The 23992-nt window shown below is 39.4% G+C and overlaps 1 protein-coding gene and 1 pseudogene across 1 annotated transcript; both read right to left on the bottom strand.

Annotated features, from left to right (window-relative positions):
- Nucleotides 1–2385: 2385 nt before the first annotated feature.
- Nucleotides 2386–3318, bottom strand: LOC133055485 (olfactory receptor 4C16-like). The gene has a single exon (XM_061140684.1). It carries the CDS (start codon nucleotides 3316–3318, stop codon nucleotides 2386–2388), a length of 933 nt encoding a protein of 310 aa, XP_060996667.1.
- A 4849-nt stretch (nucleotides 3319–8167) lies between these two features.
- On the bottom strand, nucleotides 8168–10930 carry LOC133063283 (TP53-binding protein 1-like; annotated as a pseudogene).
- Nucleotides 10931–23992: the final 13062 nt, after the last annotated feature.

Genomic DNA, 23992 nt, shown 5'->3' with positions numbered 1-23992 from the left:
AGTCTTATATTTTTTAAACTACATGAGAAAAGAATTTAGAGTAATGACAGTAAAGATGCTCCAAAATCACAACAAACAGAGAGCAAACAAAGATTGAGAAAATACAAGAAATGTTCAGTAAAAACATAGAAGGACTAAGGAAAACATGTGGAGATGCATGGCACAATAACTGAGATGAAAAGAATCAATAGCACAATAACTGAGGCTTAAAAAAGGAATAATTGAGCTGGAAGATAGAATGGTGGAAATGACTCCTGAGGAGCAGAATAAACACAAAATGAAAAAAAAAATTGAAGACAATCTCAGAGAACTCTGAGACAACAGTAAACACACTAACATTCAAACTTTAGGGGTCTCAGGAAGAAGAAGGAAAAAAGAAAGAGCCTGAGAAGATATTTGAAAAGATGATACTTGAAAACTTCTTTAATGTGGGAAAGGAAATGGCCACTCAAGTCTAGGAAGCTCTGACAGTTCCTCCCATACAGGATAAACTGTAGGAGAAACACACCAAAACAATATTAGTCAAAGTAATAAAAAGCAAATGCAAAGAAAAAATATTAAAACTGAAAGGGAAAAGCAAAAAAACAGTCTACAAGAAACCCCCATAAGGCTATCAGCTGAGTTTTCAGCAGAAACTCTGCAGGCCAGAAGGGAGTGATAGGATCTATTTAAAGTGATGAAAGAGAAAATTCTACAAACAACATTACTTTGCCCAGCAAGGATCTCAGATTTGACAGAGAAATCAAAAGCTTTACTGACAAGCAAAAGCTAAGAGAATTCTGCAACACCAAACTAGCTAGCATCTGTGTCATAGCACAGATGACTTATTTACTGTAACAGATGTGATTAATAAAAACTGAAGGATTAGCCTTGAAATTCTCACAATCTAAAAAAAAAAAAAGAAAAAGATATGTATAGAAAGGGTCTAGAGCTCATTGCAGAATTCACAGGTTTCCATTTCCACACTGGTCTTTGTCTCAAGATAGAGAAGATAAACTTCTGGGTACAATGAAAGTAAAACAAATTTTGTGTTCATAATAAAATTATTAACTTGTAAATAGAAATAGAAGCTCCAAATAAACAAAAATACTCATACTGAATTTTCTGTATGGATAAAAATGCAAATAAGAAATCAGACAAATCATAAAATTTCTTAATGACTACGTAATTAGAGACTTCAGTGATAATGAATGGTGAAAGATGATATCCATCTCCACTGGATACATTTAATTTTCATCTAAATAGCTTAGTCTTTCTTAAGTTACTCTACTTTCTATATTGTTTTAAAACTCACTAAAACAATTCATATATGTGGTATAACTATGTTTCAAAGCCTAAATACCCTCCCCTGGATTAGAATGTTCTTTATTCAATTAACTCTTATTTATAAATTCCCTACCATTGACTACATGTACACATTTCTTTTTTTTTTTTTTTTCCCATTTATTTTATTAGTTGGGGGCTAATTACTTTACAATATCATAGTGGTTTTTGCCGTACATTGACATGAATCAGCCATGGATTTACATGTGTTCCCTATCCTGAACCCCCCCTCCCACCTCCCTCCCCATCCCATCCCTCTGGGTCTTCCCAGTGCACCAGATTTCTTTAAAGCTCCATAAATATATCTTCTTTAATTTGCAGCTTCTATGCTATAATCATAATAAACTAATATTTAAACATACTATTATAATTGGTATGATTCAAGAGAAAACTTAATAGATCCCTCAAAACAGAAGGAATCATTTTAATAGCAAAAAGTTTTTGTTGTTGTTGTTGTTTTTACAGAAAAAATGTTAATATGAGGTAAACCCCAACAGTCAGAACCTCCCTTAGGAAAAATACTACAAAAGGGTGAATTTTCTCATAATGTTCTGTCACTTTTCTAGAACATTTAGGCAAATATACAAAAAAAAAAAAAAGATTTTAACTGTAACCCAAGTTAGTAAGAACAACCAAGTTGAAGGTCCATGATCAGACATTTGATCACAGTATCTAAGAAATAAACTCTTTGAGACAAAAATATGTCAGGCTGTAGATAAAAGCATAGAGTGTAATGTTAAACAGAGGAATCCAGAAGTCAACACAAGGGAGGAAAACAGTAGATGAAAACCACAGTGATATTAGACAGACAAGAGAGGCAGAGACAGCAGTGAATAACCAAGACCATGATCTTACATGACTGTGTGTACCTGATGCTGCCGGGTCTACAAATATTTGACTCAGTGCTAACTAGCATGTGTGGTCACATTGCCTATTTTATTAAAGGAAGTAATCTTCATGCTCTGAGTTAGGATTATACTAACTCCACAATAAGAGGATATTATTGTCTATGGGCTTCTTTAAGATCAATCCAAACTCTGAAGAAAACTTTGAAACTTCCATTCATCTTTTGTCATCTGAGACCAACTTCTTGCTCCATAACTTCCACATGGCATTTTTCACTGCTGCATTCCTCAGGGTATAAATCAGAGGGTTGATCAAAGGTGTTGCAAGTGTATAAAACACAGCTATCATCTTATCTATGGAGAAGGTGGTTGCAGGGCGAGTATATATAAATATGCAAGGACCAAAGAACAAGACGACCACGATGATGTGGGAGATGCAGGTGGAGAGGGCTTTTTTCCTCCCTTCAGCACTGTGGTTTCTCAGAGAGTGCAAGATGATAGCATAGGATAACATCAGCATGAGAAAACTCACTGTACAGATGGCCCCGCTGTTGGACACCAAGAGGAAGTTGGTCACATAGGTGTCTGCACAGGCAAGTTTCAACAAAGGCTGCAAGTCACAGAAGTAGTGATCAATTACATTGGGACCACAGAAAGGCAGACTCAAGGCTAGAAAAATCTGAGCTGATGAATGCACGCAGGACCCCAACCAGGCCAGGGACATTAGCACACCACAGACTTGATGACTTATGATGGTCGTGTAGTGTAGAGGCTTACAGATGGCCACATAGCGGTCAACAGCCATGAGGACAAGGATGAAGATCTCTAGGCAGCCAAAGATATGGGATGTAAAGACTTGGATCATGCACTCACTGAAAGAGATAGTGGCATTCTTCAAAAGGGCATCAGCAATCATCCTAGGGGCTATGCATGTAGAGAAGCAGGTATCAGATAAAGATAAATGGAAAAGGAAAAAATACATTGGACTCCCAAGTGCCCTGCTGGTCTTGATGGTAGTAATAATCAGAAAGTTCCCCAACAAGGTCCCCAAATAGAAAATCAAGAAAGTGGCAAACACTATTTTCTTCCTAACAGGATCTTGTGTCAACCCAAGCAGAATAAACTCAGTCACATTATTATTCAGTTGCATGATTTCATCAGTGAGGGGAAGGTGTGAGTGTTAAATGCTTAATCTGCAAAAAATAGAAAAGAATTAATTTGTGATGTGATGTGTGATTTTTAGGAATATTTTAAGTGAAATACATATTCTTCATCACGGACATTTTAGTTGTGGTTTCTTAACAAGTCACCTCAACACTTAATTTGTAATGACAAATTCATGGGGTCATTATGAGTCCCATATAAGATTGTGAAAAGTAGACTTTTCTGTAGCACTCTTCAAATGCAACTGTTTGTTAATTTTACATGATTCTCATTAATTTTGCTTAATGAATATTAAGTTAAGAAATACAGTTTCCATTTTATTAACTTAATAATTTTCCATGTTCATTTAATCGGGGTGGGGGGAGGAAGCATGTTTGGAGAGTGTATCAGTTGGCATTTTGGATGTATTTTACTGCTTATGGAAGTTCATTATGTAAATGTAAAAATTACAGCCCAGTCCCATCCCCTAAATATGTCTCCATATATCAATGAGATATATATATATATATATTATGCTTGTTATACTTACTTATAGAAATGTTTATTTTTATTAGTCTATAATATGATCCACTTCACTGTGCATTCCCTTCCATATGTGGCAGCTTGAAAAGAGGAAGATAAAGCACTTATTATCTTTCAATTATAACGTCCTTACTTGGAAACAACTTTATGATACTCAGTACTTGAAATACACTAATGGAGAGAAGTGAATGTTCTTCAATGGAGAGAAGTGAATGTTCTTCAATGGTTGATAATATCACAAATATTTCCAATCCCTGTTTTCTTTTTTCTCATTTCTGGAAACACCCTTCAAAACATGCAAAGTTCCAGAATTACTTGTAAATTACAAGGGGTGTTCACTCAATAGTTTATATGTTTAAACTTTAAGTGCTTTGCTTAAGCATTTTAGAACTGAGGTCCTTTGAAGAGATGTCAGCAGGTAGTTCTTTTCAGGTCTAATCATGGTTGTAATCCCGAGTATAATTTGTTTTATCTGGGTACCCAGAATCTCCACATTATTGTAACAGAACAAATATTCAGAAGAGAGAAAGGAACATATAATTTTAGTCAAGAGGAACAGCAGATAGTCAGTAACTGCCTATATTCAAATTGTTTTCTGTCTTTGAAAATCAATGATTATTCAACTTTGAAACGTCATTTCCTTCAATGAAAAGTTAGTATTTTTTCATGTGTGGAAAGAAATATTATCACTGACTTCACTTCATAGATAGAACAAAATCTTTCCTCCAGGTTTTTATTATTAATGTGATGCTGAAAAGAACACCATTTGCAAGTAAAAATATAAACTGAGTGTGACAGATTTAAATATAATTTGGAAAACGTACCCCACTGTATCCATCCTCAGTCCCACCCGCATCTTCAGTGCATCATCTTGAAAGCTGTGAGCCACCAAAACACAAACTGATAAACCAAATAGACAATGATCCTTACTTATTGCTTTTCTCCCCCTCAATAAATTTTCTTCTCCTCAAAGTAGTTGAATCACATATTATCTTCCTGCAAATTAAAAACCCCTGCTGTGAAAGTGTCGAAGTTATTTAATATTTCTGATATTTTAGAAAATAATCTCTTTAGACCGTGCAATCTTTGGCAAAGATCTTAAATGGTCAAGGAACTGTGTCTTGGTACTTCAGTCAGTGCAATAAACTCATCCTTTCCATATGCATCTGGATGAGTGATCCATCATGAAGTATTTGTACTTGAAAATATGGCCTGTGATTGTGGCCACTCTTTTGAGTATATGGCTTTTGTTTTGTATGTTATCAATCTCTTTAAATTGTCTATTTCTAGAACAATTTTATTTATACATTAGGACATACACTTGTAAGATTAATTAAGAATCATAAATACACATGCTTTTTAACATTATAGTATATATTATATGTGTGTGTGTGTGTTAGTCACTCAGTCATGTCTGACTCTTTGCAAGTCCATGGACTGGCGCCTCTGTCCATGGAATTTTCCAGTCAAGAATACTGCAGTGGGTTGTCATACCCTTCTCTGGAGGACCTTCCCAACCTAATGATCAAACACGGGTCTCCTGCCTTGCAGGCAGATTCTTTACCATCTGAGCCACCAGGGAAGCCCATAAATACACATGATTAATCATTAACTTGCAAATAATTGTGAGTTTTTATCAAATATTCACTCAATAGTGTATTCAGTAGTCTCCTTCCTTCCTTAATTGTAATTTTATTTCTAGTTACGCTGTCTCAAAACTCAGGACCCAACTGCTAAGAGCACCTATGGTTGATTCATGTTGAGGTTTGACAGAAGACAACACAATTTTGTAAAGCAATTATCCTTCAATTAAAAAAGATAAACTAATTAAAAAAAGAAAAATAATCTCTTCTGAAAGCCATCAGCAATCACTTTGAGATGAAGGAAATTCTCCAGTTCTCTAAGTTTCTTTTATAGCTTATCTTATACTATCACATACTATACTTAAAATCAAAACTGTGTGAACTTCCTTTAGCTTCTTTCATAGAAGTAGAATTTTTGAAGTTTTCAGGATTTTGCTTTCCCCAGATCCAAACCTGATGCCTTGCACAATGTACATGCTTAATAAGTATTTTTAAGCTGAACCTTCTTAGTTACTTCTTGTAATAAACATCTGATTGTTTTAGTACTATTCTGATTAAAAACACATTCACATTATTAATTTACTGTGGCCATCTGTATAGTATGTATGGTACGGTAAACAGATAAATGTGCTCCCAACTTATATATTTGAAAAAACAAATTGGCATAAATTTTAAATAATTTAATCAGCTCCACAACCCGGAGTAAAACATGTTGTACTCAGAACACCACCACTTGGCCATGTAAGATTTTAGGACTTTGGCATGCCTAAGATGATCATCATGAGTTTTCTACACTTTTTACATGAATACTTGGCCCTTCAAGAATGCAAGGACAGCCTTGATATTTTTCCTATCCTTCTAGCATCAATGGGTATTTTTCTATATGTTTCTCCGTATGACCATATGTCGACTTTTCCCAGAAGTGTTGACATCTTAAATCAGATCCTCAAAGGTATCTGACACAAAAATGGGTTGTAATAATCTAGAGACAAAACTGCACTGATAAAACAGCATTACTTTCTACTAACTACTGTACTTTAACTCTTCAAACAAGTTTGGCCAGTTTTAGAACAGCTAAATTTCTCAAAACAGTAATAAAGAGATAGTATGTTGAGCTGGGAGCTAAAAGAGATGAGCTGAGAGAAAATCACACAGAAAAGGTGATGAACAAAAGAAAGTGAAGCCCGAGGTGTCATGTTGATCCTTCTACCTGACAGGGTTGTGTGTGCTTAATTGTTCAGTCATGTCCAAGTCTTTGCGACCCGGTGGACTGCAGCCCACCAGCCTCCTCTGTCCACGGGATTCTCCAGACAGGAAATTGGAGTAAGTTGCCATGCCCTCCTCCGAGGGATCTTCCCAAACCAGGAATCGAACCTCGGTCTCCCACATTGCAGGCAGATTCTTTACCGTCTGAGCCCCCAGAGAAGCCCTTCTACCTGACAAATCTGTTTTATTGCAGAAGCCACAGTGAAAACTTTGGTTTCCTTAGGACTCTCTTAAACTATACTGCCCTCTCTGATTTGTTTACCTTTCACCTCTATCTTTAGGAAAATCTCTATATTCATTTAATTTCTATGAAAAATGTACCTTTCCCTGTGGGAAGGAGAACAGATCTGCCCAAGGTTCTTTATCCCTCAAAAGCCTAAATTAGAGAAAGATGGAAATTTCCCCCCCACATATATGGCACATTACCCTTCACCTTCATTATGCAATTATTACCTTTCACTTTATGTTTCCTCTGAATCTTCCATCAGGTGTAGTTATTTGCTGTTTCAAAACAAATCCAGATGCATATCAACTACAAGTTATATTCTTAAAATATCATTTTAGAAACATGCAAAGAGTAATACTTTTAATCTGTGATATACAGCATTCTATTTAAAGCTATCTCTTGGATGTGGAGAGGCTGGCATTCTCCAAGAAGCTTATGTCACAGTCATTATCTGTATTAGTTTCTATTTCCTACTTCAAGGGAAAAAGCCATATGGAAATATATTTTTAAAATTTGTTAAATTATTCTGCATGATGCCTTTCTCAGTACAATCATGTAAGTAATCTCTCACTTACCTGTTAGAACCCCCTAAATTAGTCGTCTTTCCATCCTTTTTTCAAAACAGCCTTCTCATGGAATGCTGAGAAAAAAATAAACTTTCTGTATGCTAAAGGGAATATTTTAAGACATAATGATGTTAGGTATTAGCATCACAGAGAGTAGTATTCCCTAAAGTTTCCCTTCCTTTGTTCATGACAAACATCCCCAATGTTGTAATAGGTTTAACTTTTGGTTTGTCCACTTAGCCAATAGAAAAATGAATTACCCTTCCTTATACTCAGGAACCAAGTATGTAAAAGGATTTGAAGGCATTAGGTGCCTTGGGCTGACCAAAGTTACCAGGGAAAAAGAGGAAAATTCAAATGGATGGCAGGGAGAGTGACAGAGGAGAGGAAGAAAACAACATTGACTTTAGTTAAAACAAACAAACAAACAAACCAACCAGTGGATCACAAAAAAGCTACTCTGCTCCACCCAGTGCTCTAGGGTGCCCCTTTGTTCTTTTTATTTTTTTTTACTACAACCAAAGAGATTCAACATTTATTTTATCATAAAAGTCCAGCAAATAAAACTCTATACAAAATCCATGCAAGGAATCCAGTTACACACAAGACACATTCAAAACCTGGTTAAAATACAATCGCCACAACAGCAGGGAATAAAACTGGTGAGACCAAGTATCCTTAGTGAGAAACATAATCGTGTTTATATTTTGGATGCTGCTTGAATCCAATTCTCTCCCCAACAATGAGGCACTGGATCACCCACTCTTGTGACACCACAGGCAGCTGCAATGCTTCAGCACACTTCAGCACCGAGGCTGGGCATGAGGGGTCCGTCACCACCATGTCAAACACCCCTAAAGCAATGTCTTTGTTATGGGCACTTGAATGGTGCTGCTTCACAGAGGCTGCCCCCCCCCACCCCCACCCCCGTCATGAGGATCTCGGACCAGAGCTCCAGGAAATTCTGCTGTTGGTCTGATACCAAGAGTACCTTCAGATTCTGGAAAGGGTTTTCACGGGGTTGCCAATCCAGAATCCTTTGCTCCTCAAGGCTGTACCCAGCTGGCAGCAGGTAACTGCGGTAATTCTGGAGCTGGCTGGCATGGCAGCTGGCATGGACCCAGACCTGAGGCACAGAAGGAATCCCACTGGCACAGGAAGTACTTCCGGGTCCGACAGCGCGGATCCGCAGTTAGGAGACACTGGTAGCCTGTGTTACACTGGGCTTCACCGACGTCTTCCAGAATGTAGCCGGCTCCTGCTCGAAGCTGGCATTCTGTGTACTGCTTGTTGAAAGGAGGAACTTCTACAAATTCCTCCTCTTCCTCGCTGCTTCCTGTAGGACCATCTGGCAATTTGGAGCGGCTAGCCAACTTGTCGCTTGCTGTGGCCATGGTGAGGAGAAAGGCATAGCCAGAAACAAGGTCTTGTTGAGGGGCAGAGGCCCTCTCTGCTCTTCCAGGGCAGAGGTCACCCGGGTTGTCGCCACTCTCACAGGGGCTCACCAACTCTCCTGCCCCCACCGCACCAGGCTTCACAGTGGCAGTTTCCGGCCTCGCTTGGCAGGGGACCGCTCCTCTTCAGGAGTGACGAGCTTCCTTTGGCCCGAGGGGCCCCCCGCGGTGGCACGAGGACTCTCTGGGACCTTTCGGGTAGGGGTGGTACTGCTGCTGCTGGAAGTGGTGGCGTGGCTGGGGAGTTGACATTACTTCGCCGTCTCCGTTTCCCGTCCACCACATTGTCCAAGCTGCTATCTGCTGCCTTGGTGAGGGGCGTTACCGCCTCCTATGGGCCCAGGCCATACCGCTCTCGCAGTCTGTTTCCTTGCTCCAAGGACAGGATGACAGCCATCCGCGTGTACCGCTTCCTTTGGCCTTCTTTCCCAAGGCTGTAGCACCGCTCTCCAGACTCCTCCTGTGCCCTCTTACCACTCCTGCACTGAAATACCCATCCTCCGAGAGGCGGTCACGTCCGTGTCCAGGGGGATGGGGCCACACAGCAGGGTGTCTCTGCCCAACACGTCTCACTCGTGCCCGTCATCAGAGAGCAACTTATACTTCCCGGCTCCGACATCTTGTGTGATTTTTCCAGAGTAAAAATAGCCATTGGATGACCACTTGGCTACAACACGGAGCCCGACAAAGCTGTTCCCTGGAGGGGACGCATCTAAGCCATCTGAAGGGCCAGCAGCAGTCTGGAATGGAATCTCGGGAGAGTCGCGTCGACGCAAAGCACCAGCACCCGTGGCTGCCCGTCTGCTGGAGCCTGGCGCTCGAGGCCTGACACGGGTGAAGGATTTATCGTCCGGCGACATGCTAGGTGAAATGCCCTCTATGCCCAAGGGGCCAGGCACAGCTGTCTCCCTGGTTGCAGTGGTCCGAGAGGGCGGGCGGCCCCTTGGCCCACGCCCACGAGGCGTGACTGGAGCCTTGCCTGCCTGTCTGCTGCCAAGGCCCGCATCACCATCCCCCTCACACACTGGCGTCCCTGTCTGACTGACCCCTTTTCTAGGACTCAGCTTTCCTGGGCCTCCTCGGGAGCTGGGCAAGGCAAACTCGGCAGGTTCTGTCCCGCTGGTTTTCCCTCTGGGTTGTGCGGCTCCTCTCCCGGAGCTGCCGCTGCTGTGCGTGGCGGACAGGCTCGGCCCGCTTGACGTGCGTGTGAGCTGGAGGCCTTGGAGGAGAAGGAGCTGGTGTCCCCCAGGTCACCTCAGGAGCCGCCAGTCTGTGAAGGGGAGACTTCCGGTTCGCACTCCTGACTCTCTACGATCCGGAGGGTGCCCCTTTGTTCTTATTCGCTATCTCTTGTAATCTGTAATTACAGTCTAGGGAAGGCACCAGGGTGCTTCAAACAAGATTTTATTTTGTGTGCTAGAGCTTTCCTTCACCAAGAAACCACAGATTTGCAACAAGTAGTCTGAGGATTAAAATGTATACGAACAATGAGTAGAAATCTCCTCTTTTTCTAATTCATTTCCATTTGTTTTGATAACTAATAAAGAGACACTTATTAAGGAAAACATCTTATTAAAATAATTTTTCTTCACTATTGAGAAAAGTCACTATCTTTTTTTTTTTTTTTTCCTAATAGAATTACCAAAAATGGAGACTGGGAACTCCTGCCTAATTTTACCATAATGGAGACAGCCTGATTAAAAATGAAGTCAACAAAAAAGGAAGCAGATCCAACCAATAGAAGAGACCCATTTTTATGATAAATTTTCAACAGTAGAATTCATCCATTTCCAAAAAATTTGACCATCTTTCATTTGTTCATTTTATATTATTGCCTTTTTGTGCATGCACAGTTGCTCAGGTGTGTCTACTCAGACATGTCTGATTCTTTGCAACCCCCGTGGACTGTAGCCTGCCACTCTTGTGTCCATAGAATTTTCCAAGCAAGAATACTGGAGTGGGTTGCCATTTCCTACTCCATACTGCTTTTTGGCATTCATGTAAATAATAAAATAAATTCTAGTAAACTTACTACCATCTCAAGAACTAAAGTATTACCCATAATTAAACATTTTAAACACTTTCCTATCTGTTGTCCACCTCTTCTTAAAAGTAACAAATATTTTAATTTTGTCCTAAAAATAAAACATTTTTATCTACATATATTTTCCCTGGCTTTGAATTTTACAGAACTTATCATTCTATATGCAGACTTCTTGGAATTGCTTTCATTTTTTTCATCCAACCTTACTGTATTTCATTTTGGTTGTTGAATTTACTTGTAAATTCATTTCCATGGCTATATCACACTCCATTATGGGATTATTTCAAAATGTGTTTATTCAATATCCAGTCAATAGATATTTGACTACTATGAACAGCAATTATGAACATAAAAATATGTTTCCTAAGAGTGTAATTGATAGGTTTCAGGATGTGCCGGTATTCAGATTTACAAAATAATATCATAAATTTCAATAAGGAGTAAGGAGATGCAATCTAGTTATGTGCCAAAAAAGAAGACAAATAGTGTATTTGTGACCAGAGCTGAAAACTTTCACAAGATAAGCAAAGAATTAAAGAAAAGTATGTTCTCTTTTGTTGTTGCTTCAGTTAAGAACATGGATAAAATTATAATCCTCAAAAAAACCTGAGTTCATAGCTTTCAATGTCAGTTTACAAATGTCAATTCTTAACCTCTTTTTCCTTGTCATTTGTAAGACAATTTTTTCAACACTAATGTGGACCAGAGTCCCGTGAAGGAAAGAAAATTTCTTTGAGGTAGAAAGACTTATTCTTATTTATTAAATATCATTAAAATATGTGATCTATACAATTAGATTAGAGGTTTATGATGTTTCTATCAATATGGAAAATACTTATAAAAGTATTTCCATATTCCTGCGTGCATACCTCAGTTAAAGACCACTTTTAGAATTCAGGAGAAGAGGCATTATAATGAAGGATCTTTATTAGAGTATTGCATGATATCATAGTTCTTTGTTCAACTGAATATGGCCTGGATTCAAAACCCTAACCAAGTAGAATAATATATTCTGTTGTTTAAATGATGAGATGTATCATATTTACTTTCCCATTGATTTGTTAAAGAGCTCTATAATAGATTAACTTCCAGGACCTTGAGTCCTAAGTAAACCCAGTACCTGGTACCATATAATGGCGAGCACTGTCTGCAAGTACTTTAACCTATGACAGATTCCTTACAATGAGTGAAGGACTCAGAAAGATAGATTACCTTTATTCTGTTACATAAATCAGAAATTCAACATGAATCAGTGGGAGGGAGATGAATAGGTGAAGTGTAGAGGCTCTTTAGGGCAGTGAAAACACTCTTTATGACACTATTGATATAATGATGGATGTATATCAAAAGTATATCATTATACTTTTCTCCAAATTCATGAAATGTACAACAACAGGAGAGAACCCTAAGATAAACTATAGATTTTGGGTTATTATGTGTCAGTGTAAGTTCATCATTTGTAATAAATTTGGAACAATCAACTCTAGGAGAAGTTGATAATGGGAGATACTATATATGAGTAAGGGTAGGGGTATATGAGAAACCTGTGCATTCCTTCCAACTAAACTGTGAACCTAAAACTGCTTTAAAAAAAAGTGTTTATTAAATTTAATCCAATGTATTTACTCTCTGATGTAGAGACTTCTACATGAAAATACCAAGTGTTTCTCTAGAGTGTAATTTCTTGAAGTCATGAGCTACATTGAGGCAAGGACTATGACATATTCTTTAGATCTGCCTTACTTAGAGATGCCTTGGGGCTCCAGTTCCTGCCTTTGGCTCATGAAGCAGGTCAGGAAATAGTGCATTCTCTGAGGTATATGGCAAACTGTGGTCACTGCCCCCTTCCAATGCAATCTCTCGGTGTCCATGGATGATGCAGTGCTTTAATTATTCAGAACACTTGGTGCCAAAACTTTAACCACACTAATAGACACTTTGGTTTATCAACTCCCCAATGACAACTTCTTTTAGCAACAGTGGTTTCTTGGAAAAAAGCTTTAGAGCTGAATCCTACTATCAAGCTACTGAAAATGGCTCCCGTTAGCAGGCTGCAATTCCCCCAACATGATAAAAGGTTCTCTGAAGACATTACATCAGCCACCTTGAATGGTGCCTCTGTCTCTAATGCCCTGCGCAGTCAGGGATGGAGCCCAAGCCCCCTTTCCTTTCTCCCCATCTATAAGTTCATGCCAACTCTCTGCTTTCACGCAGCGCATCTTCCTAAGATCACTCTTCTCCCACTTCCTGTCCCTCAGGGCATGGGCACAGAGCCATCTTCACCTTCAAGACATGGTGTCCCTTTGTGAAGTGTTCTCTGTCTACATACATGACACCTAAAGGTACCTTTTCAATGTGTAGTCAATTATTTCTCATATTTGAGTATCTTTCAAAAGATTGTTAAATAGGGACTTTATGAACTTCAGTTTCATGCTTGGTTTTCAGCCAAAACTATTTATCACCTTAGAATTCAGCATTTGAAAGGTAGAAGAGCTAAATGTCTACATTAGTGTCATTTGTGACCTCTCTGCCCCTCTGGGACATGACAGCATAATTTACTGCCACGTACAATCTCCGTAATGATGCGTTCACAACCCCGTCACAGGATTCAGATCTATTGTTATACACACGTATGGGTGCTCAGTCTGTCAGACATGTCTGACTCTTTGCCCCCATGGACTCCAGTCCACCAGACTCCTCTGTCCGTGGAATTCTTCGGGCAAAAATACTAGAGGGAGCTGCCATGTCCTACCTCAGGGGTTTTTCTGACCCAGGGATCAGAACCGTGTCTCTTGTCTCCTTCATAAGCAGGCAGATTCTTTATCACTGTGCTCCCAGGAAGCCCTAAGAGAACATTTACTCTCAAATATTGGTGAATATTTTAGGTATGACTCGGAGACAATATCTCCTTATTCATTTCTTTTTTTTCACTTCAGTTTCTTGCTGCAAATTAATCAACAAAATTACTCAATATGACTTTCACAGTTCTGTGATACTTAATTGGGTGTGTGTGCATACACACACACACACACACAGAAAATCCTCTAAAATATATGACATTTATCTCTAAAAATTTACTTTTTGTTTGGTTTGGAGATTTTTATATAATGATGATCATTGGAAGGGGTGTCTGTGAATTCTTCTATTGAGATATTGGAAAATAGCTACCAGAATTGGGCAGGAAGAGGAGAAAGAAAACCTAGGATATAGGATTGATCAGGTTAAAAATGCATGGCCTTTAACAGGGAAGGAAAATAAGTTCTTCTTGGAACTAACTGAGGATGGCAGATGCTCTAGGTACAACATCTGGTACCTACAAATATTTTGAGAATGATCTTTCTGCACTGTTTCTCACCAGGGCATTCTGTAACAGAAATTGGCCTGGTGTTCCCAGCTACTGAAATGTGACTGAAGAACTGACAGCTGCCAAGATTTCCATTCTTGCTGTGGGGTGTTGGAGAGGGATGCTGGCCCATCTGAGTATGCAGGGAGACCACTGTAATATCAGTGGTGTGCGGTAAAGCTAACTCATCATGGGTGATCATCTGAACCAGAACTGAGGAACATTTGGTGGTGACCCAGCCTTCTGGGAACATGTGATGAGAGCTCCTTCCCCCAACTGGGTCATAAAAATCCAGTAAAGTGTGCCCTCAGATTATAGTGGCTTTTGATTAGATTTGAAGTCTTCCGGAGTTGACTTTTGGTCATTTCGATGTTATCCCCGACAAACTCTAACCTCAGGGTCTGCAAGTTCAACATATTTTGGCATTTCTGTTCCCATATCAGTTGTCAAAGGCTGGCTGGACGTAAATCTGATCGATGACCTTAGCTACCTTATTTTCTTTAACATCTTTTTCTTATACTCTTTGTATTATTTACTGTGTCTTCATTTTTAAAACTATGGTTTACCATGTATGCTATTGTACATTTTGGGAAATTTCCTCCTCCTGATATTTGAGCTGGCCCAGAAGACATTTCTTTTTGTTGCTGTTTAATTTGCTGCTATCCAAGTGAAGAATTTCCAGAGTGCTTTTTCTGTTTGTTTGTTTTTTCTTGAAGGATCCCTGATTTAAACGAGTTAATGTTCTTAAAACTTACTTGTGTCGCTGTTGTAAATGCTAGAAATCAAACTCTCATATGACTAGAATTCTGACATACTCTAACCATTAATATTCTTCCTGATTTTAAAATGATTTAAATTTTTGAGAACATTGCTTACCTCAAAAAAGCAATAACAGCAAACTCTCTAAATATTCATATGAATGATCAGTCTATTTTCCAATTTATTTAATTATTTGGAAGATCATAATTTTCTTTGAGCTATTTAATTCTCACTGTTTTCATGACTGCCACTCATCTTGGAGAATTTTGCTCTTGCAAAGATAAATACACACATCTACCCCAAAGTGAAAGTGTCAGTCGCTCAGTCCCGGCTGACTTTTTACCATGCACTGTAGCCTGTCAAGCTACTCTGTCTGTGGAGGAACCTGGGGGACCCCAGCTCGATCCCTGTGTCAGGAAGATCCCCTGGAGAAGGAAACGGCTATTCACTCCAATATTCGTGCCTGGAGAATTCCATGGACAGAGGAGCCTGGTGGGCTACAGTCCCTGGGGTAGCAAAGAGTCGGACACAACTGAGTGACTAGCATTTTCATGATGGATACTGCAAATAAAACAACCACACAGAAGATGCACGAAGGCTCATTTTCCCAAAACTTTCCCAATTGCTGTCTTTCTCTACTTGCTGAATGTAACAAACCTAATGGGAAATCAGAGCAGCAATTGCCACAAATGTCCCCATCTCCATCCACCACCCTACCCCGCTTTGAACAAGCTAAGACAAGAAGAGCTTCTGTGCTCCGTGAAATCCTCATAACATTGGACCATAGGGAGCTGAGCACTCCTGCGAGCATGAGGCTAGGATCCTTGATCATCCACACCTTTCCCTGAATACTCACACAGCTAGGAGTTCCCTAAATATAAGGCACAGGTCCTTCTTCTCACTATAGGTTTAAGAAAATGACTACATTTACCATTCTTCTTTCCTTCTCACTTTTTCTCATTGCTTAAACTTTTCCATTTTGTGTATCTCCAGATTTCGAAACAACTTAAATATGGCAGAATTTCTCCCCTAAAAGCAGTCCCAAAAACACTATTTATTCCTGATTTTATCCCAAATATTTGTTGCTAACTATTCTTATAATGAGGGATTTCTTGGTAGACCAGATGGTAAAGAATCTGCCTGCAATGCAAGATACCAGGGTTTGATCCTTGGGTTGGGAAGATGCCCTGGAGAGGAGAATGGCAACTCACTCCAGTATTCTTGCCTGGAAAATTCCATAGACAGAGGAGCCTGGCGGGCTACAATCTGTGAGGTTGCAAGGAGTCGGACAAAAATGAGCAACTAACACTTTCACTTTCATTCCTACAATAGCCAGATTCTACTGAATAGCTAGATTCAGGACTTATAATTGAAAATGTGGTTCAAGTCAGTATTCATAGGATAAGTTGTTAAAATTACTGTTCTTGATAGGTTCAGTTCAGTCACTCAGTTGAGTCTGACTCATTGTGACCCCATGAGCTGCAGCTTTCCAGGCTTACCTGTCCATCACCAACTCCTGGAGCTTGGTCAAACTCACGTCCACCAAGTCAGTGATACCATACAACCATCTCATCCCCTGTCGTCCCCTTTTCCTCCCACCTTCAATCTTTCCCAGCATCAGGGTCTTTTCCAATGAGTCAGTTCTTCTCATCAGGTGGCCAAAGTATTGGAGTTTCAGCTTGAGCATCAGTCCTTCCAATGAATATTCAGCACTAATTTCCTTGAGGATTGATTGGTTTGATCTCCTTGCAGTCCAAGGGACTTTCAAGACTCTTCTCCAACACCACAGTTCAAAAGCATCAATTCTTCAGCACTCAGCTTTCTTTATAGTCCAATGCTCACATCCATACATGACTACTGGAAAAACCATGGCCTTGACTAGATGGACCTTTGTGGACAAAGTAATGTCTCTGCTTTATAATCTGCCGTCTAGGTTGGTCATAACTTTCCTTCCAAGAAGTAACTGTCTTTTAATTTCATAGCTGCAATCACCATCTGCAGTGATTTTGGAGCCCCCAAAAATTAAGTCAGCCACTGTTTCCCCATCTATTTGCCATGAAGTGATGGGACCAGATACCATGATCTTAGTTTTCTGAATGTTGAGCTTTAAGCCAACTTTTTCACTCTCCTCTTTCACTTTCATCAAGAGGCTCTTTAGTTCTTCTTCACTTTCTGCCATAAGGGTGGTGTCATCTGTATATCTGAGGTTATTGATATTTCTCCCGGCAATCTTGATTCCAGTTTGTGCTTCCTCCAGCCCAACATTTCTCATGATGTACTCTGCATATAAGTTAAATAAGCAGGGTGACAATATACAGCCTGACATACTCCTTTTCCTATCTGGAACCAGTCTGTTGTTTCATGTCCAGTTCTAACTGTTGCTTCCTGACCTGCATACAGATTTCTCAAGAGGCAGGTCAGGTGGTCCAGTATTCCCATCTCCTTCAGAATTTTCCAGAGTTTATTGTGATCCACACAGGCAAAGGCTTTGGCATAGTCAATAGAGCAGAAACAGATGTTTTTCTGAAACTCTCTTGCTGTTTTGATGATCCAGCAGATGTTGTCAATTTGATCTCTGGTTCCTCTGCCTTTTCTAAAACCAGCTTGAACATGTGGAAGTTCACGGTTCACGTACTGCTGAAGCCTCACTTGGAGAATTTTGAGCATTACTTTACTAGCGTGTGAGATGAGTGCAATTGTGTGGTAGTTTGAGCATTCTTTGGCATTGCTTTTCTTTGGGTTGGAATGAAAACTGATAAGTAACCCTTACAATACCACCTTCCTTTTCATCATTATTAGGAAAACTTTCTAGACTGCACAGTCATAAAATAATTTTGCCATAGTTTTCTCTGCTACTTTTCCAGATACTTTTCATTTAAAGTTTTATCTATTTTCAAATAAATAAATAAATAAAGTTTTATCTATTTTCATTTACCATGGTAAAAAAAGAATGTGTTTCAGATAGCTACACATTGTCCTGGCAATTTTTTTGAATAGTTTATATTTTTCCAGTAATTTTAGATACCACTTTAACCTTATTCCAAAATCTCTTATCCACTGTGTTCCTTTTTTTTTTTTAAGGTTTTTTTTTTTTTTTTTTTTGATGCAGACCATTTTCTAAAGTCTTTATTGAACCTTGTTCCAGTATTTCTTCTGTTTTATGTTTGTTTTTTTTGTTTGTTCGTTTGTTTTGGCTGTAAGGCATATGGGATCTCAGCTCTCCAACCAGGGATTAAACTCACATCCCCTGCATGGGAAAGTGAAGTCTTAACCTCAGAGCCATCAGGTAAGTCCTTTATCCATGATGTTCAATTTCAGGGGTTTGTTTTCAGTTTAAATGATATGCCTATTCTATTGTTAATACCACATTTTTATAGTCGTTGTAGCTGTCTGCTATATTTTTGATATCTGGTAGGTTTTCCCCTCATTTTTTGTCCAAAGTTACCAGCCTATATTTTGGATATTTATTTTTCAACATGAATAAACTTGTTTGACTAAAAAATGTATTATTAATTATTTTACTGGAGAACAACACTTTAATGTGTGAGTAACACTGTGGAGAGCTAAGATCCTAAGGATGTTGAGTATCTTTAGGATATCAGGCAAGCTTAGTTCCCAGAGGAAGTAATCCTCGGAACTCACACAGGACCTGTAATAGTTCTGGGTTCCCCATCAGAATAGAAAGCTGCCTGTCACTGGGCACCAGGTACAGTGTCCAGAAATGTGTTGTTTCTGTAGTGAGGAAAAGTTCACCATAATCTAACCATAAATTCTGGATGATCTGTCCATTGATGCAAGTGGGGTCCTAAAGTGAAGTGAAAGCGAAAGTTGCTCAGTCGTGTCTGATGCTTTGCGACCCCTGGACTACACAGTCCATGGAATTCTCCAGGCCAGAATACTGGAGTGGGTAGCCTTTCCCTTCTCCAAGGGATCTTCCCGACCCAGGGATAGAACCCTGGTTTCCTGCGTTGCAGGCAGATTCTCTACCATCTGATCCACCAAGGAAGCTCCCCCACCCCGCCATTATAAGAATAGTTAGCAACACATATGTGGGATAAAATCAGGAATACATAGTGTTTATTTATTATTTATTATCAGGGGAGTAATAATAGCTTTCTGCCAAATGTAAGTTGTTTTGAAATCTGGAGAATTTGCCAGATACAGTATTCACAGAATTGTTAACTGAAGCACAACATTTCTGTTCAGACTCTTTAGGGAAAAAAAATAGAGACAAAGACTTTTAACCTGGAGGGAAAAGGAAAGGCTTATTACTACAGAGTTCTCTACACAATTTTTTAAGTGGAGAACTTGTCACACCTGAGGACAAATAAGCTAAGACAATACTATGCTAAATGCTCAGATAAAGATCAGTTCCCAGCATTATTTCCTAAACAGACAGGGGGACAAATCACACAATCCGAGCTCTGCACAGACTAGGGTAACCTGTTCACTGATGTTTCTGCAGCTTCTACAGCCCTTCGGTTAATCTGACACCTACGCTATCTGCCCACAGGGTGGTGCTCAACTCAAATAGTGAGCTAAATCCAACTGCAGACTTCACCTAGAAATTTTGTAGATTTGCCTGTCTTCAGATAAATGCTAGCAGACTGCATGGATTTTTCACTGAATTGTGGTTCATCCTGTGAGTAGTATTTCAGACCACACTGACCAATCTCTCTTTAAATTCTTGACCTGGATGTCAAGTGAGTCGAAGCTGCTAAACCGTCACACGGCAGTTTCACTACCCATCTCTTCTCTCACTGTTCTAAAGTGCTTACAGGACTATTAGGACTGTTGTGATAAAGGGCTATATGTGCTAGAGCAATATTCCCACCTTTTCCTCTGTCTTTAAAACCCCAAAACCTTCTTCCCTTTCTTGAGTCCCAATCAGTGGCTTTACCTTTTAGTTCAGGGAAAACTTGACACAATTAGAAATAAGTTTTGCAGATTTACGTCACTCTGTCTGCTCGCCTCCTGTGTCTGCACCCACATAGTCAGCCTCCCTGCCTGTTACAGAATTCAGCTCCCTGTGAACTCCCAGCTCTACTCTCTCAAGCCAATACCCCCATTTGTGTACCAGACCTCATTTCCTCCTGCCATGTAAGAGCAATGGTCTGATATTTCTCCTCTTGCAACCAATCCAGTATTCTTGCCTGGAGAATTCAATGGAGGGAGGTGTCCGGCAGGTTACAGTCCATGGGGTTGCAAAGAGTCGGACATGACTGAATGACTAACATTCCCCCTTAGCAACATTTGCTCTTTGCAGGATCATTTCCGTAGGCATGAAACATCTTGTTTTGTTTTGTTTTTTTTTCATTGCAAAATATCACGTTTTAAAACTCTGCTCTCTTTCCAAATACTTTTTCCATCCATTTCTTTCCCTTCCTAGTGAAATGTATCAGGGCAGTTTTTATACTTCCTCTATATTATTCATTTTCTCTCACTCCGTCTCAAACCAAACCTAAGCAGGTTTTCCCAACACTCCACCTTAACAAACTTTCTTTGGTAATATTGCAAATGACCTTTACCTTGCTAAATCCATTGCTAAGTTAATTGCTGTTTTCTTGATACAGTTATTTCATTGGTTTTCAATTGACTTGCCTTTCTTGATGTTCCTCCTACTTAAGAGGTCACTCTTCATTCTCCTTTATTGATTCTGTCTTTCTTCTCTACATAAGTTCTCAGTTACCTAGGGCTTAGTCCAAGTCCTCCTTTCCCCTCTGTCAATGTATACTACCTCAATAAATGCATCCAGCCCTATAGCTTTAAATGTCATCTAACTGCTAATTGTTCACATATATATATCAGCATCCCAGACCATGGTCCCTAATTTGAGTCTCATATATGTACCTGTCTGTCCAAATCTCCACTTTGCTGTTTAATAATCATCTCAAATTTTAAATGTAAGAAATGAAGTCCTGTTTCCACTTCCACTCACCATCACCCCATCCTCACCACCATGCTATACTCTTAGAGAAGGACTCCTCTTCTCAACTGATGGTGACTCCATCCTATCCATGTGAAAAGTCAAAGTGTTAGTCTCTCAGTCATGTCCGACTCTCTGTGACCCCATGGACCGTAGCCCCAGGGCTCCTCTGTCCGTGGAATTCTCCAGGCAAGAATACAGGATAGGTAGCCATTCCCTTCTCCAGGGTATCTTCCAGACCCAAGAATCAAACCTGGGTCTCTCACATTGCAGGAAGATCCTTTATTGTCTGAGACACCAGGGAAGTCCTGTCTTACGAATTCGATATCTCAAGCCAAAAACTTTAAGTAACTCTGCAATTTTCTCTTCATACCCACATCCAGTTTAACACAAAATTATGTTGGTTCTACTTTCACAATATATCCAGAGCTCAACATCTCATGCTCTTTATCAACACTAATTCGAGTAAGTCACATTTAGTTCTCACCTAGATCACTGAAATTCACTCCCTGACCCATCTCCCTACTTATGTAATTTCTGCCCCTACTTCACCCCAGTCACCCCCTTTGGAGCAGTCAGAGTGATCCCGTCACAGATAAGTCAAGGCTTGCTCTTCTCTATGACCAGAGCGCTCTAATGGTTCTCAGTTTCACTCTCATCAACAACGAGTCATTAATGCAGCCTGTCAGGCAGCATGTGAAGGGACTGCATCTCTTGCTACTTCCTGAGTTCCCCCTCACTGGCCAGCTTACTGTCTCCTGAACCCACCAGACACATGACTGCATGTGGTTGTCCTCATGGCTGACTCTCTTATCCTCTTGCAATATTTATTCAATTAAGATGCCCCTCATGGAGACTATCTTGATCATGCATTTAAAATTGCTGACTGTTCCCTAGCACTAATGATTTTCCTTACAATATTCTGCTTTTTGTTTTTCTATAATACATATAAATGGAATGAAACATGATATCCACTTGTTTGTGTGTGTGTTTAGTCACTCAGTCGTGCCTGACTCTTGGCGACCCTATGGACTGTCCATGGGATTTTTCAGGCAAGAATATGGGAGTGGGTTGCCACTTTCTCCTACAGGGGATTTGCCAATATCCACTTACATGTTTGTAATTGTAATTAACAATTTCTCTCTCCTTTTCTAGAATCTAAATTCACAAAGGTGAAGGAATCTTCCCTGTTCTGTTCACTGTTTTAGCTCAAACACCTAAAATATGTCTGGCACACAGTAGTTAATAAATAAATATTTGTGGGAAGATTTTGATTTTTTTTCTAAAATGTATAGAACCAAAACATTTAAAAATTCGGTAGGCTCAGATCTTTAGTCAAACACAGTGAAAATAAATGGAAACAAATCTACTAGACTTCAAAGAGTCACCAAAACATTTGCAAAACTTTTCAAAATATTTTCAAAACAGCCCATTGTATATAAATAGTTGTAAACCATATGCATTTTTAAAATACTGGTTATTTAATAAATTTGAAAAATTGGCAGTTAGAGAAAATGATCAGTTTGTTACTGTATGTTTAGCCAAATGTCTCAGAATTCAATGCTAGACACTAAGGATGCAAACAATTCTGGTTATCAAGGACTTCTTATTCTGCCTTCTTTTTTTCCCTTTAATACTTTTAAAAAAATTAAATAACTCCTTTATGAAAAACTTATTCTTGTGAATAATTCTAGTCTATTTTTTAAACTTGTACTTAACACTTTGCATTGGCTATCTAGACCTCTATTCCACCTACCTTCACTTTGGAAGTCTTTGGAATGCTAAAAGCCCTGTTCCTTTCACTCCCTAGATCTTGATATCTATAAATAATATCCTTCCCTTTATATGCACTGTTGAGGAATTTGGATGGTGATACTGCAGTGTCCATCTGCATTCAACTCTTGGCAGTATATGCACAAAAAATACTAACAAGAAATAAGTAATTTGCTTTATGCCCAAAGTTCCACAGCTGGTAAGGAGCAGCATTAAAGTATTTCAATTCATATCTTTAAACTTCAACTCAATGCTCTGGGTGCTAAAATTTAGCTTTCTTAGTGTATAAGTTTCTGTAGATAATATTTGATTATCAGACTTCAATTACACCTTCAGCTATTAAAATTAATTTGACTAACTAGTTAGAAAATCATCACAAAGTTACCAAAGTACTTAATCATTTGTCTATTTTGGCAATCATGTTCTTCTGTGAAAATGTAAAATTTCTGGCAAATCATCTGATAGTCATTTCCTACCTGGGAGGCTAGAATATAACCATGGACAAGTCAGGGTCAGCACTGGAGAAGCATTGAAGTAATATCATTTACACCAGGACATAAAGCAGATTATGTCTCATAATAGCAAACATAAAAGCAAATCATGTCTCAGTCAGTAAAGAATCCACCTGCAATGCGGAAGATCTGGGTTTGAGCACTGGGTTGGGAAGATCCTCTGGAGAAGGGAACGGCTACTCACTCCAGTATTATGGCCTAGAGAATTCCATAAACAGAGGAGTCTGGTAGGCTACAGTCTATGGTTCCTTGGCCTTAGGGGCTTCCCTTGTGGCTCAGATAGTAAAGAATCTGCCTGCCAATGCAGGAGACCAGGGTTCAATCCCTGGGTCAGGAAGATTCCCTTGAGAAGGAAATGGCTACCCACTCCAAGTATTCTTGCCTGGAGAATTCCATAAACAGAGGAACCTGGCAGGCTACAGTCCTTGGGTCTCAAAGAGTCAGACACGACCCTGAAACTAACACACACAGCAGGGCATAAGAAAATATTTAAATGGTATTGTTAGGTAGTTAGAATAGGAAAAAGGAGTCTAAAATAGCAGTGGCTAAAAGACAAAGAAAGGAAAAAGCCTGTGAAAATAGAACAAAGGAAGGTGTGAGGACCAGAGTGAGAACCTCAGGTGAAGCAAACAGCCCTCCTGGCTAGCCCAATTTATATAGGGCAGGCTCAGGGGCAAGAGCAAAAA

This window comes from Dama dama, chromosome 1 (genome assembly GCF_033118175.1).
Source record: "Dama dama isolate Ldn47 chromosome 1, ASM3311817v1, whole genome shotgun sequence".
In the NCBI taxonomy this organism is placed as follows: domain Eukaryota; kingdom Metazoa; phylum Chordata; class Mammalia; order Artiodactyla; family Cervidae; genus Dama; species Dama dama.
This window is presented reverse-complemented; position numbering and strand designations above follow the sequence as displayed.

Coding starts and splice junctions, on each gene's coding strand:
- LOC133055485 (XM_061140684.1), bottom strand. CDS start 3,318: ATGCAACTGAATAATAATGTGACTGAGTTTATTCTGCTTGGGTTGACA.